General features: G+C 50.3%; 1 protein-coding gene across 1 annotated transcript; it reads left to right on the top strand.

Moving 5' to 3' along the window:
* The first annotated feature begins 3,632 nt into the window (after positions 1-3,632).
* Bhlhe41 (basic helix-loop-helix family member e41) lies at positions 3,633-6,785 on the top strand. Its single transcript, XM_051155595.1, has 5 exons — positions 3,633-4,007; positions 4,149-4,212; positions 4,534-4,641; positions 4,973-5,084; positions 5,521-6,785. Exons 1-5 carry the CDS (start codon positions 3,946-3,948, stop codon positions 6,411-6,413), a joined length of 1,239 nt encoding a protein of 412 aa, XP_051011552.1. The 5' UTR covers positions 3,633-3,945; the 3' UTR covers positions 6,414-6,785.
* Positions 6,786-15,933: the final 9,148 nt, after the last annotated feature.

Here is a 15,933-nt window from a genome sequence, read left to right as displayed (position 1 = left end):
GGGACAGCCCAGTTTCTGTGGGAAACAAGACACATAAAACCTTCTAAACCCACATAATGGGTGCTTGGAGCTTAGGGCTTAAAATCGTGGGTGCGTGTGGCTAAACATAAAAAGGCATGGGGCTGAGGAGATGGCGCAGCAGGTAAAGGGTCGGCTGCACACGCACAAGGACCTGAATTCACATCCCGACTGCCCGAGAGGCACGCGGACATACACCTGTATCTCCATAGCTAGGTGCACAGACTCATCGGCCGGCCTGCCTGGATGAAACAGTGAGCTCCAGATTCAATGAGAGTCATCAATTAAAAAAAAAAAAAAAGGTGCAGGGAGTCTTATGGTGGACTGTGGGCCTCTGTACTGCGCGTGTGTGTGTGTGCGACACACACACACACACACACAGAGGGAGAGAGACACACACAGAGGGAGAGAGACACACCAGAGGTACCGCATACAAACACAGAGAAGGATGCAATGGCAGTCAGAGAGGCAGCAATGGTAACGTTGATTCCATCCATCGCCAGCCTGCCTGTGGAAGAGAAGCCGGGCATCTTTAACTGCAAACAGGGCACTCACCAATGGCTGGGGTGTAAACAGGAAGGACCTCTGGGCTTACTGTGGGTTTGACTGGCTTCGGGTAAGACTTGAATCTGTTTGTAAAATAACCCAGAGAGGGCGAGTGGGTTCTGTCCCTTGTCTGGCAGGTACCCCCTTCCCCAGTTCTGGCTCACCACAGGTGACCTTCTCCCATCTGGAGCCCAGAGTCTTAAGATTTTGCTTGGTTTGCTCACTCAAGATGGTGAACTTGATCACCATCACCTTTTCACAGCTGAACTAACATGGGCACACCTGCACAGCATTATAAACGCTAAATATGTCACCCAGACTTCAATCAACTCAGGGCTAACTGCCTACTGCATGGCTCATCGGCATGTCCAAAGACTTTCCCATCTCTACTATCAGCTCCCATGCTTTAAATAATAATAATAATAATAATAATAATAATAATAATAATAATAATAATAATAATAATGAAGACCCATCTACATTTGTTTTTGCCTGTAATGTTTTGCCTGCTTGTATGTCTATGCACTATGTGCCTGCATGCCTAGCGCCCACGGAGGCCAGGAGAGAAGAGGGTGTTGGACACTCCTGGAAGTGGGAGTCACAAACGGTTACAAGCTTCCATGTGGGGGCTAGAAATTGAACCCCAGTCCTCTGAGAAAGCAGCCAGTGCTGTTAAACCACTGAGCCATCTCTCCAACCCTGAGGTCCCACACTTTCCTCTGTCCTCCCCCATCTCCCTGGTATCTCCTATGCATGCTCTCAGACCGTTAAGTGCAGAGACACCTGTGACGCAGCCGGTGGGCACACCTCACATGAGTAAAGCTCACGGACTCCTGAGCTCACTGTCTGGCTGTGGGACCTTTGACACGGTTCATAATCTCCGACATGGATAGATCTTATTCGTCTGCAGAGGCACTAGTAATAGCATTAAAACTTTACAGAGTTGTGGCAAACATTAATACATTCATAATTTGAGTTGCCCTTAGAATGGAACCTGGTTCCTGGTCCCAAATGCTTTGTGAGTTTGGGACAGAAGTTTAAGACTACTCATCCTTTTAAAAGTGGAATTGGCTCTGGAGTATGTGTGGAGGGGTGCGAACGTCCAGATATCTGGACAGGGGCTGTTATTTTGATTTTAAAGTTTTCACGTTGCCTCCTGCGCCCGCACCTAACCTGGCCAGTTAAGAACTAGAGATGGCTTAGTGGTTAAGAGCACCGGCTGCTCTTCCAGAGGTCCTGAGTTCAAGTCCCAGCACCCACATGGCAGCTCACAACTGTCTGTAACTCCAAGATCTGACACCCCCACACCAATGTACACAAATTTAAAAATTAAATAAATATTAAAAAAAAAAAAACTAGAGTTGCAGCTTAGGGCATGGTGGCGCACGCCTTTAAGCCCAGCACTCAGAAGGCAGAGACTGGTGCATCGTTGTGAGTTCGAGGCCAGCCTGGTGACTCCAGGGCGGCCAAGGCTACACAGAGAAACACTGTCTCGGAAAAGAAAGAAAGGAAGGAAGGAAGAAAGAAATAAGTTAAAAAAAAGAAAGAAAGGAAGGAAAGGAAAGAAAGAACGAACTAGAGGTAGCAGGAACGCTACACTAATAATATGCTCTAACTTCCCTCCGAATCAAAAATAAGTATACCCAACTACTCAGAGACGAGAGAGGGCTGGTAGGGGCTTAAGCTAAAAACTCCGCTTTTAAGAAAAAAATCACTTTCACTATTATCATTAATCGCCTGCTGTAAAACCCGCCGAGTCGTCCTACTCGAGGAACCTGGGAGGGTGCTGGAGCGGAACTCATCCCGGCGGCTCCGCCCAAGACTCTGGCTCCACTGCCGCGCAGCCTGGCAGAGAGGCGGTTCGGCGGCACGTGACCCGCTCCAGCCGCCGTGGCCAGCGACCCAGATCCGTCCCCGGAACCCAAGCGATGCCCTGGCCTTGCTGCGCTACAGTGCGCGTGCATTTGGGGCCCAGGTCCCATTTGGGTTCACGTGCCACTGGGGAGCTCGAATGTCCCCGAGTAAACGTGATTGTCAATTCAGCAGGAGCAACCCCAGGTCTCCAGGTCCCCAGGGATGGAATTCAGGTTCCTATTTATCCTGAGTTATGAGTACTCTAGGCACCTGGGGGCGGCTGTCCCCGGCCGTGTGGACCGAGGCCACGGGGCGCGCGCACGGCATCCCTGCGCGCTGATGTGGCAGCCGCCGCAGGTCGCATCACGTTGCTGGCCCTGTGCTGGTACCCGCTGGAGACGGGATTAGGAGGGAGGCAGCAACGGAGGTGCCAGTAGTAAACGTGGGCTTGCCACACTCCCGGCGTAGCTTATCGCACGAGGGGGGCGGGAGGCAGCACGGCGTCTCGCAGGCTGGGGCGGGCAGGACCTGGACTGCGTGGCTTTCCCGCAGCAGTCCTTGCGTGCCACCCCTCCCCCTCCCTGCGCTCCCCCGGGAGCACTCGAGGCCCCAAACGTCATCTGCCTGTGTGATTTAGTGGCACCGCAATTCCGGCTGCTGCGGGGACTTTAGGTGGCCCGGGGACACTGTGTCGCCAAAACCACTTGAAATGCGACATTTAGAACCAGTGACTACATTTTCATTGATCTTAAACCCAGGGAGCGGATTGCAAGTCACCCCTTTGCAGGAGGTAGCGAGTTGCAAGTCACCCCTTTTTAGGGTAGCTTTACAGCCTGCAGCGGGGGGGGGGGGGGGTTGTGTCTTTCTACCCAGCCCTCGCTCTATGCCCGGCCAGTGGGCAGTGAGCAAAGGCTCCGAATTTTCCTTCCCTGGTCAAGTTTAGCCACCACGATTTCGCGTTCTTTCTCTGGCCCAAACCAACAGCAATCGGTGGGAAAGCAAAAGGCCACGTCCTCGTTTCTGCAGCGAGATGCCGGTCGAGTCTGGGGAGCCCCGCGTCCCGCCCAGCCCCCGCGCCCTGCAGCGCCCGGGGAAGACGAAAGGCTCAGCCCGGGTGGCCGCTCCCTCCTGGTGGCCCCGATCAGGTGGCCCCGCCCCCTCCCGGCCCCTCCTCCCCGCCCCCCTCCGGGCTGGACCGCGGATGGTACGTTCCGCACGTGAGCTGGGTGCTGGTCTGGCCGGCGACGCGCGTGCCCTGTGGCCAAACACTGCCCTGAGTGAGAGCAAACTACCAGCGCAGTGCGTGTGCGCGCGGGTGTGCGCGCGCGGGTGTGCGAGAGGGCGAGCGTGCGAGCACGGGGCGGAGGGGCGGCCAACTGCTTTACACTTTCAACACTGCACCGGAGAGGGAGAGCGAGACAGCCTGGAGACGCACACATCCCCCCAGGATCTCCCCAGGCGACCGTCCCACAGATTACAGGACAGAACCCTCCAAATCGAAACGGAGGAAACGGACAGCCATTGAACATGGACGAAGGAATCCCTCATTTGCAAGAGAGACAGTTACTGGAACATAGGGATTTTATAGGGTAAGGTGTACGCACCGTTGCGAATATCTATCTAGGCTCCGGTTTGGCTACCCCCCCCCCCCCGCACAAAGTGATATGGAGCGGGCGAGGGCAGGACCCCTCCCGGAATAGGGGGCCTGATGCTGATTTCTGTTTTTGCAGACTGGACTATTCCTCTTTGTATATGTGTAAACCCAAAAGGAGCTTGAAGCGAGACGACACCAAGGTAAGTCTTAAGTTTCCCATAACCTGCCTGGATAGTTAATTAGGGCCATCGATTTCGCAGGGAAACTCTGCCCGCAAATATATTCCAGCCCCGAGCTTGCCTAACTGTGAATTTTAAGTGGCTTGCTGGATACCCCAGGGGATATTCAACACCGCACCTGAATTTAAATTGCATTTTAGAAGTCTAGAGAGAGAGTTTCTGGGCATTAGTTGATTACATAGTGTGTTTGGGGATTGGGGTGGGAGGGTGCTATCCAGTCAGTGAGTGAATGAGTGAATGGTTAGCTCACTGCCTTCTCTTTTCCCTGGCTCGTGGATGAAGGATACCTACAAATTGCCGCACAGACTAATAGAAAAGAAGAGACGAGACCGAATTAATGAATGCATTGCTCAGCTGAAAGATTTGCTGCCTGAGCATCTGAAATTGACAGTAAGATGCACACTTTGATTCTTTGATGATCTCCGGGGTGTGTTAGCCTGATAAAACTCCCAGAAATAGCATAATAAATGTAAATATTAAGAGACCTGACTTCTAACTTGTGCTGTAACGAGAGTTTGCCAGAGACTCAGAAAAGGGGCTCCTCTCCCAGCTGACAGCAAAGAGATTATTGATGACCTGCCTGTGGGGAGCTGAGGGGTGTGTGTGTGTGTGTGTGTGTGTGTGTGTGTGTGTTGTGTAAGTTGCTGGGCTGCGTGGAGGGCCAATCAAATAAAATACGTGTTTTAAAGTAACCCCTGCCCCCTCTGTTGCACCACTGCAGACACTGGGGCATCTGGAGAAAGCTGTAGTCCTGGAATTAACTTTGAAGCATTTAAAAGCGTTAACAGCCTTAACGGAGCAGCAGCATCAGAAGATAATTGCTTTACAGAATGGTAAGTGGGTCTGAGGAAGCTAGCCTCCCCCGATTTAAAAAGAAAAAGCCGGGGTAACACTGGAGGCGCAGTGCTAGGACTCTCCACTGAGTCCTGCTCCTGGGGAACATTGCCTCTTTTTTCCTTTTTTTTTTTTTTTTTTTTTTTTTTTTTTTTTTTTTTTTTTTGGTGGCAAGTACCCAGAGCATCCCAGAGGCTTTGAGCTGGAGGAGCCCCGTTTTTATTTAAAGTGGTGGCTGCAGCTCTCCAGTTGGGTTTTTCAACCAGGAGGAGAGCTCCTCACCCCGCCACCCCCTCCTCTTGGCTGTCTGCGGATTATATCGCTGGAATGCCCAGGAAAAGCCGAGCTCACTGTAGGCAGCGCAGGGCCCACGTGATGAGCAGATGTCTTAACGCCGCGGTTTTTCTTCTCGACTCCCTCCCCCGTGCACCCTAGGGGAGCGCTCTCTGAAATCGCCGGTCCAGGCCGATTTGGATGCTTTCCACTCGGGGTTTCAAACCTGCGCCAAAGAAGTCTTGCAATACCTCGCACGCTTTGAGAGCTGGACGCCCAGGGAGCCGCGCTGCGCACAGCTCGTCAGCCACCTGCACGCCGTGGCCACTCAGCTCCTGACGCCACAGGTGCCCCCGGGCAGGGGCCCGGTACGCGCGCCCTGCAGCGCGGGGGCTGCGGCCGCCCCGGGTCCCGAGCGCGCGGCCCGCTGCGTGCCGGTCATCCAGCGGACTCAGCCCGGCACCGAGCCCGAGCACGACACGGACACCGACAGCGGCTACGGAGGCGAGGCGGAGCAAGGCCGCGCTGCGGTCAAGCAGGAGCCACCCGGGGACCCATCGCCTGCACCCAAGAGGCCGAAGCTGGAGGCGCGCGGCGCGCTCCTGGGTCCGGAGCCCGCGCTGCTTGGCTCGCTCGTGGCGTTGGGCGGGGGCGCGCCCTTTGCGCAGCCCGCCGCCGCGCCCTTTTGCCTGCCCTTCTACCTGCTGTCGCCGTCCGCCGCCGCCGCCTACGTACAGCCCTGGCTGGACAAGAGCGGCCTGGACAAGTATCTGTACCCCGCGGCGGCCGCGCCCTTCCCGCTGCTGTATCCCGGCATCCCCGCCGCCGCCGCTGCCGCTGCCGCCGCCGCCGCCTTCCCCTGCTTGTCCTCCGTGTTGTCGCCGCCTCCGGAGAAAGCAGGCGCGGCCGCCGGTACCCCCCTCTTGGCGCACGAGGTGGCGCCCCCGGGGCCGCTGCATCCCCAGCACGCGCACAGCCGCACCCACCTGCCCCGCGCCGTGAACCCCGAGAGCTCTCAGGAAGATGCCTCGCAGCAGGCCAAGGACACCCCCTGAGCCATGCTTACCCTCCTGAGCAGGTGCAGGGGCCTCCCGAGGAGTCGCCAGGTTTCCAAGTTCAAACGTTTCCTAACGCGTGCCAGGGAGGAAGATGCTCCACGGGCTTAGGACAAAAACAGGTGTTCTGTGTTACATTTGGAGTTCCCGTTTTTTGCCCGTTTCTCACCCTTTTGCCGCCCCACCCTCTACCCGCTCACACCCCCTTTCCCATTCCCGCTGTCACAGAGTCTCTCCCAGAAATACTGGTAATGTTCTTTTACCCTCCCTTCGTAAATTTAGTCCTTGTCTCCTCTTTCCAGCTACAGACCCTGGTTCTAGGAGTCTGTTGGGTGGGAGAGCCGGGTGGAACCAGTTAAGAGTGCCTGCTACCTTAGACCCTAGGTCCTGGAACAACATGTGTGTCTCCTGTCTCTCTAGGAGGCACTCGAATTATCTGAGGGTCTCTGAGAGTTAAATTGACGAGTCAGTATTTTGTATTGTTCTGGTTTTTGAAAGGTACCTATTTTTCAAAGAAGTGAAGCTGCCTTTGGGCCTGATGAGAGGTGGCTGGAGTGGTGTCTTTTACTCCTTGCACTTGTTGGGAGAAACTGGAGTTGGGCCACTTTCCTCCACTATGTCAGGTTGGGAACTGGAAGAGGGAAGTTGGAGCCCTTGGAGCCTTTGCTCGCACTTTATTGACAAATTGACCTCAAACCCTTCGCTCCACTTTTAATTTCTCAATTCACCCATACATGCCATAGGTTGTATATTTGTGTCTCTGATGCATAGTCACTCCCCGCTGCTCAGTATTTCACCCATCATGGTTCCAAAATTTTGTAACGTTACTGGTGTGTGTGTGTGTGTGTGTGTGTGTGTGTGTGTGTGTGTGTGTGAGAGAGAGAGAGAGAGAGAGAGAGAGAGAGAGAGAGAGAGAGAGAGAGAGAAGGGGGTGCGTGTTTTTTTTTTTCCTTTTTAAAAGTGCGCAGGGCTGGAAAAAGGAAAGCCCAAACACATTGATTTGTCCTAGAGTTCTTAGATGACAGAAGTGGAGGGACGGGCAGGGGGTCCCCTACGGTTGGAAGATGTGGAGGGAAGGCCCCGTTTGTATTTTTCTGGAGACCAAACCAGACACCAGATAATCAGAAAGAACGCTTTTTTAAAATAAAGCATAAACCAAGACCTTGTCTAGATATTTTTAGTTTGTTGCCAAGGTAGCACTGAGAAATCGCACTTGAATGTTATGTAAGGAGTGAGACACACCAGTCTGGAGTGAATAAAGTCATCTGGGTCTGTGAGTCGGCTGGGTCTGTTTGCTGCTGCTGCTGTTGCTACTGTTTGCCTCAAACGCTGTGTTTAAACAACGTTAAACTCTTAGCCTGCTAAGGCGGCTGTATGTACATAGCTGTTAATACACCCAATTAATGATGTCTGACATGCTATTTTTGTAGGGAGAAGATATGTCCTAATGATATTTTGAGTTAAAGTATCTTTTGGGGAGGACGTGGTGAGATGTTTGCACTTTGGTTACGATGCTTATATTGCTTGGTGCAAGCTTACGCTGTCTTAAATTATTAAACAATAAATAAATATTATCTGCAAGAAACCAGCTGGTTTAGACAAGTTTAGTATGTAAAAATAAACTAGAAACTATCTTTATATTCTAGTATTTTCAGCACTTCATAAATTCTATTACCTAAATGTTGCCACACTATTTTGTGACTTAAAAATTCTTACTAAGGAATAAAGACTTTATATATGATATGGGGTTGTCTAATAATTAAATAATACTGGGTTAGTTTCCAGAGACTGCTGACTATAAGAACAAGAACTCACCAGGGTTCTCAGACTTTTTTTTCCCCCTGTCTGTTTGGTTTGGTTTATTCTCATTGGTTTCTCTAGGGACACTCCTGGTCTGGCCCTGTGTCTCCACTTGCCCCCAGTGTATCTTAATAAAAACTACAAAAGGAATAGCCTGGCAGTCACTGGGGGTTTGTCCGACTTATCCGGGTTTGCTAATGTTCTTTATGATGGACCAGGTTTGGCTCTGTGACCTCGGATAGCCTCTCTTGTGTGGTCTGGTGTTTCTCTTCCACCCAGGTCTGAAACCCAGTACCAGGAGGGATATAGTTTGCCTCCCTAACTTTTTACAAAATAACCCTGTTGTGAGACATTGCCTTGGAGTTCAGGAAATCATTTCTAGACTTTTCTCAAGTGTATGATCAAAACTGTGAGTTGAGATGAATGGAAGGCCGCCCACTTTGGTTTTTTTGGGGGAGGGGTTGTTGAACCCCACGATTTCTGGCATTTTTAAGTGACAGTTTCTATGCAGGGAAAGTGCTCCCTCTGCTGACTGTGATGAGCTGACTAGGCCTGGTAAACCAAAGCTACAGCCTCCTGAATTGTATAAGGAAAGAGTCAGGGCCACGCAGGGGCTGGGCCGCTCTTGCTCAGGTGCTGTCTCTCACTGCAGAGGTCTGCACAGGCATGCTCATTTTGACTGGGTGAAGCTCCTGAAACAGCAAACCACCCACTCACAGGTGCAAAGGAAACAAAATTCAACCTTTAAAAAGAAGGGTTTGTGAACATTGGTAATGTCAGTTGTTAGAATGATTACTTGCTCGCAACTAAAATCATAGATTTTTTTTAAAAACCAGCATTTTAAGTATTTTGACCTACATTTTATCGCGATTACTGTTGTGACTGACAAGAAGATACAACAGTTGGCACTTGCACAATTTTATAATATGCAATAAAAGCTTTTTAAAATTTTTTTTTGCCCAGGTTTTACAGGTCACCCATTTAGTCTGAAATTATATATAGTAACGTGATAAAATTACGAAGTTAGGGCAGAAAATAAAAATAGTACCTTGTATATTACATCTGAAAGTGTGATCTTGTGTGTTTCTAGGTGTAGAACTCAGGACCTCGGGCGAGCTGGGCCAGAGTGCTGCCACTAGCCTGGGCCCTCAGCCTTGGGAAACTATCCTCTGAATCATTGGTTGACTTTAATGAATTAACAGAATCATTAGCATCCACTAAAGAAGTATCTGTGTCTGCAGATTTGAAACATCAACTGAACTTAGTAGATCATGTGATTTCCCAACTTACAACAATGAATCTTTACTCACTAATGCAGTTAATGTTCATCAATTTTGCATAAACGGACTTAGAAAAACTTTGTATTGAATTTATAAATACCACCACTACCCAGCCAAACTTTGCTTTTTCAAGGTGTCAGACAGCAGGGCTGTGAAACTCTGACCTGCATCCTCCTTCCATGCTTTGAAACCGCTTTCACTTAAAGCTGCTGCTGACTGCTGAGGCCAGCACATTGTCTTCCTATCATGTGGGGACAGGCCTTAGACTGGTCTGCTGTCACTGGTCAGTGTTCTCTCCACGAGAGGTGACTGATCCCTGGGGGAGATGTTGGAAGCAGGGCTGGGCAAACAGACCATAAAGGCTTTTTGTTTCAGGTAGAAATGAACAGAGTGAATTAAGACTGGCTTCCTTATGTGAAAGAGGCATTTTTTTTTTCCCTCTCAGCAAGCAACATATCGCTTACTAAATTTTTTTTAACCCACTGAGCCTTCAAATCAAGATATTGAGGCCCTCTACCAACTGTTTTCATGTTAGTTTAAGCACGTTCTAGGTAGATTTACAATTTGTGCTCACACCCATTTCAAGTGCCAGCTTCTCAAGGGTGAGTCTGAATAGAGGAAATGACAGAAAATCACATCTTCTGGGGTAGAGGGGGATTTGCACTGCAAATGTGCTATTCTTAAAAGTTCCATTGCTGTCTTAAAATTGTATTGCACTTTGGAGCAAACTGCAAACAAATAAAACTATACAAAGAGCTGATATTTTAAAACTCTGAATCTAGAGGTACCCCCACAAACAACTGAAGGTTCTAGATTAATGCTGTTTTCTCTTTCCATTGAAATACTTAGTGGGTCCACGTACTAAAGTTTATTTCATCTATCCTCTGGAACGCCTCAACATGCTCTCGAAAACATCCTGTGCAGCCGGGCATGGTGGCACACACTTTTATTTCTAGCACTCGGGAGGCAGAGGCAGGAGGATCTCTTTGAGTTCGAGGCCAGCCAGGGCTACACAAAGAAGCCCTGTCTCGAAAAACTAAAAAAAAGAAAGAAAGAAAAGAAAACACCCTGTGTGTACTGAGTATTTCCTAACACCCTGGGGAGTGAACTGTCACTACTACATTTTGAATGCAGTGTTTGCACTTGGGCTCATCCATACAGATTATGTCAGGTTATATATTTATTTTGAGGTCTCATTATGCGCACAAGCTAGCCTGGAACTCCTGTATAGAGGACATTGTTGTCAAACTCCTAAAGATCCAGATGCCTCTGCCTCCGGCTACCTCTGCTGCTCCAGGCTGCCTCTTTCAGCCTCCATCCCCAGCCAGTATGCCAACTGTCACTTCTCAGGGTCAGAGAACCACCCCTAAAGCTTACCTGATCATTTGGTTTCCTGTGGGCTGGGACAAGACCACACCCATTTGCATTGTGTGTCTAAAATGGGAGTAAGTGGGTTCAGACAGAGGCCCCAAAGGTGCTGCTGGAAGTAAATCAGATGAGCTTATATCCTCAGCGATGGTCTCTAAAAACCTGCAGATTCCCAGCAGTGTTTCGTATCAGATTACTTGAAATACTTGAAGTATTCTATGTACCTTTCCGCTAATTCATTATGCAAAAATAAAAGCCATATGCTAGTGGTTTCAGACAACAGCAACAGTAAGAATGTTCTCGTGTGGGGAATAAGTTATTTTATTGGCTGGATGCTTCTTTCTTGCAGGTCAGTGAGAACTGTCAGGGTTGGGCGTGCAGTTGTGTTCAGGGACAGCCATGGGCAGAGAGCTTCTGGGGAGGAGCTTCAGGGCTCACTGCATACAGTCCTTTTCCTCTTGAGCCACGGGTTCAAGATGGGAGCAATAAATTTATTTTTCTCTCTCTCTTTATACAAGAGTATGGTGAGAGTTGGCTAACCTCCGTATCTCAGGGTCATGGGTTCACAGAATGATACTAAAACAAATTGCACAGTGACATCGACCATGCAACGGTGCGTGAGATAGGTCCTCGGGTTGGGCTAGGTGAGTGAGAGAAAGCTTCGAATGACTGGGTTTTGCAGAGAGGACAAGAGTTCATAAGGAGAACTCAGGAGCAGCCTGTGCTATGCTTTCCGTTTCATTTGTAATACTAAACTGGATTAGTTTAGTCCCTAATTTCTGTCTCTTAAAACCTTTCTTGCTGTGCTGGCTCTCAGCTTCAGCATCTCCTGTGTGAGTGGCCCCTAGCTGGGATCCTAGCCCCTCTCCTACCAAAGGAGCTGCTGTTGTGTAGTGAGGGGGACACTGCATCTCACAGGTGTGCCTTGCCTTCTGCAGGGCAGACACAGGAAACAGACTCACCCCATGGTGACTTCTTTGCCCTCACAGAAGGGGGGCCGGTTCTGAAGACTAGCTCTCCACTCAGTGACAAAAGAGGAAATAGGAATCCTGAGGAGTGCTTCTTCAAAAACAACTTGAAGGGTGGGTGCAGGCCAGGAGCTCTGCCGGCCCACCAAGACTGGGACCAGATTTGTTGATTCAGTGTGGAGATTTAGGTTTGTCCTAAAATGAGCTGAGCCAGGCCATTAAGGACTTCAAGAGCTAGGGGAGAGCCGGTCCAGGTGTCACCTTTTGACACAGCAGTACCCATGAGACAAAATTCTAAGATGCCAGTTCCAAAGTCCTTTATAGTCTTCAATTATTTTGCCCCCTGACTTTGGAGACACCCAGAAATGTGTGGCTCCTGGTTTTCAAGTCTTTATATGATCTGGCTTCTGTTTCTCCCTCTCCCCCCTGGTGGCCCTCACTCAGCTAAGAGCTTTCTGACTAAAGGGACCTGGAGCCAAGCAATTGAAAGCGGGGAAAGGACATGGATTTTTGGTACTTTTTTTAAAAAGTTTTTTTTTTTTTAATTATTTGTTTGGGTTTTTTTGTTTTGTTTTTTAAAGACAGGGTTTTTCTCTTTGTAGCCTTGGCTGTCCTGGAACTCGCTCTGTAGACCAGGGTGGCCTCAACCTCACAGGGATCCCGGGCCTCTGCCTCCCAAGTGCTGGAATTAAAGACATCTGACACCACCACCTGGCACTGTGTGGTTGTTTTTTGTTTTGTTTTGTTTTCTTTTTGTTTGGTGTGTGTGTGTGTGTGTGTGTGTGTGTGTGTGTGTGTGCAGTTGCCGGAAGAGGCCTACAAAAGGGCACTGGATCCCCTAGAGCTGGTGTGACAGTTGGAGCTGTGAGCTACCCAGTGTGGATGTTGGGGACTGAACTCCATCCTTTGGAAGAGCAATGGCTCTTAACCAGGGAGCCATTTGTGCAGCCCCTTGGAGGGAGCTTAGGTGGTGGTGGTGTTGGGAGGGTGCATCTCACTATTACTAATCTAGGCTGGATTCAAACTCCATGAGATTAAAACTGCTGAACCACACACTTGGCTAAAAAAAAAAAAAGTCAACCCATCCTGCATCTGTTACATTTTTGCTTGTGAGGTGCTTAGTAGCCACCTCACAGTTCGCTGCAGCTTTTATATAGGGTATTTTGGGTGAACATTGGCTGGGGTTCGATTTCCAGGGCCTTTCCGCGTGGAGGTGAACAGAGGTAGTGAGCACCCTGCAGGTCGGTGATAAATTCGGCCCTTCCTGTTGAGCTCTGCCTGGCCGCTCCTTCCCCCATCTCCCCTTCCGGAGGCCCGGGTTGCTCTTGGCATCTGGAACCCTCCTAAACCCTGGCATCACCCAGACTCCAGACCCCACAGGACATCTAGGGAGAGCTCGCGTGAACCACCTGGAGCAATACTACAGTGCAGCTGTGCAAGCCTCACGTGACCCAACCCCTGGGCTCTCTGCAGGCACACTGAGTGTAATAACACACTGCTGAGCTCCGGGTCTGCTCATTTAATTTGAAAGCCGGGTCAGAAGGGAGCTGCGCGGAGCTTGCCTAGGCAGGGAGACGCCTTCTCAGGTTGCCTAGTGACAAGGTTGGAGATGATGTCATCCCTTTCCCCCCTTTCCCCCCCCCCCCCCCCCGCCAGTCCCTCCCTTAACGGGACTCACAATACAGCCTCTGCTCTGTGGGCCCTGCGTGGTCGCGTGCTTTCACACGTGTCACCGCGCACGCTGAGCCGCACGTGAGGGGGAGGGGGCGGGGGCGCAACCCAGTGCGCTTGCGCAGGCCCGAAGGACTCGGCCTCCTGCAGCTGATGACGCTGCAGTTTCTCAGCCTTCCTGATTTGGGGAGCGCAAGTAGGTCCCGCAGCTAGGGCATCCCCTGCCGCGGCCTCACGTGCAGATTAGTAAAGTGGATTCCTCCTAATAAGGAGCAGGCGGGGGTATAATTGGTGGATTTTGCCTGGTGGGTAAAATGAATCCGGGCAAAAGGATGGGTTGTTTTAAAATAACATATTAAAGAATTATTTACCAATCCGCCCATGAAAAATGATCTGGTCTCAGACTTTGGCCTTTTGAAGTGACCATATTATTTGATTGTACAGTACTTCCAGCAACACATTTATAAACGGTCCAAAATAAATGAATTGGAAAGGGGGGAGGGGGAGGCTATTAATGCTTTTTACAGAATTCTCCCCAGGATGCAGATGTATTACTCCAGCACCCCCATCTCCTTGCAAATTAGGATTCCCACATGATGGGAAATTGTCTCAGGTAATAGTGACATGTGGACAAGTCAGGCAGTGCTGCAGTCTAAAAGGCACAGGAGTGCCGGCCTAGAGACGTTAACAAAACACAGGGTTTTGAGTTTGCTTTTTAATGACGTGTATGCATGATTTCCTGCAGTTGAATTTGAATAACTCCCCTCTTCTGGTGTTGATAACTGAGTCCCTCAAATCCTGTGGCCTTTGGTAATCAACTGCTATTTTTGCTAATTAGTGATCAAGTTTTCCACCTGACTCTTAGGAAGAAGACAAGACAGACAAGACGGTGATGCAATCTCTGTCTAGCTTGCTCTTGGCCTCCTCCCAGCCCGCCCTTCCCCCTGGCTGCTTGCTCCTGAGGACCATTTCCTCCCACAGAGTCTCCCCGTGCCAGTTCTTCAGCCTGCAGCACACCTCTGCCCTCTCCCACCGGAGTATCTGGATGGGTAAATTGAACATCTTCCCTGCTTTTTGTTTTTATTCAAATGCCACTCTGGACAGCTCCAGCAGGCAACATGTAGGCCAGTCCCATAGTCCCGTGTGTGTGTGTGTGTGTGTGTGTGTGTGTGTGTGTGTGTGTGTGTGTGTGTGTGTTGTGTGTGCCAATCCTCATTCATACTGTGCGGATGAGTGAGTGAAGGGGCAGCCATTTCGGTTGTGATTGCTTTCAAACACAACAGCGCTAAACTCAAAACTCACTCAGTGTTAGGAATCCATTTCCCCTGCCACCGGGGCTTCCTTTCCTGTGGGCAGCCCTCAGCCCCTGAATGGATCAATAATAAAGACTCAAAGATAGCATGCAAGTTAGGTAAGGAGACACAAGCTGCAGTCATCCTGTCCCTGCAAATGAAAGGCCCGGTGTGATTTAGAAGGTGAGGGGTTCCCTAAAACTTCGGATACACATTAAGAAACTTTACCGGGGAGGAGGGGGGCGCTTTGAATTTCTGTCCTGAGGTGCAGGAGGTCCTAGGTTTAATCCCCCCCACAGCTCAATAAGGACAAGATGTGACTTCACTTAGGCAGACAGGACCTGGACGCCTGAGGCAAGACCAGGTCAGTGGGAAGCCAGCCTCAGCCACGTGGTGAGTCCTTTGCTGGGATGGGTTACAGAGTGAAACCCTGCCTCAGAAAGAGGGGTGGTGGGGGGGGGGTGGGGACGGATGGAAAGAACAAAGAAAGAAAACATCTTCACCCCTGGTGGCAATGCGGGATGCTTTGTAGTCAGTGTTAACGAATCCGGAGAGATCAGAGAGCTTCCCTCACTACACGCGGGTTCCAGGAACAGACTTGGTGACAAGGGTCTTTACCCCTGAGCAGCTGCACCAGCCTGACCACGGTACAATTAACATCAATATCCAAATGATGTTTAAAATTACGTTACAGTTTATTGTTTATGAAATTCTGTAAACGTTGAGATTTAAAGAAGTCCCCCCCTCCCCCGTCACTTCTCTGCTTCTCACTGAGAGTGCCCGTCCTAGTCCTAGCCAAGCTTAGGACAAGCTTCCTAAAAAGCTGTACCCTCGAGTGGCCCCTGACCTCCTCGTGGATTAGAGGGACCTGAAGGTGACCTCTGGTGATGTGATGTGTACAGCCTGCAGCTGCTCTGATTGGCAAGCCAGGGCTTGTAACCTTTACCCTCATGTGTTGGTGGATCCTTAGGACCTGCCACAAGGCCTGGCACACCGGCAAGCACTCAGTGAAGGACTGTCACAGCCAAATCCTCCTCTCCGTTCCCACAGCCACTATCCTCCTTCAAGCCCTTACCCTCCCTCACCTAGGCTGTTGCAAGACTCTCGGGCGTCTTTTACCCAGTTCTCCTAACCATGCGCA

This window comes from Acomys russatus, chromosome 13, assembly GCF_903995435.1.
Source record: "Acomys russatus chromosome 13, mAcoRus1.1, whole genome shotgun sequence".
Classification (NCBI taxonomy): domain Eukaryota; kingdom Metazoa; phylum Chordata; class Mammalia; order Rodentia; family Muridae; genus Acomys; species Acomys russatus.
This window is presented reverse-complemented; position numbering and strand designations above follow the sequence as displayed.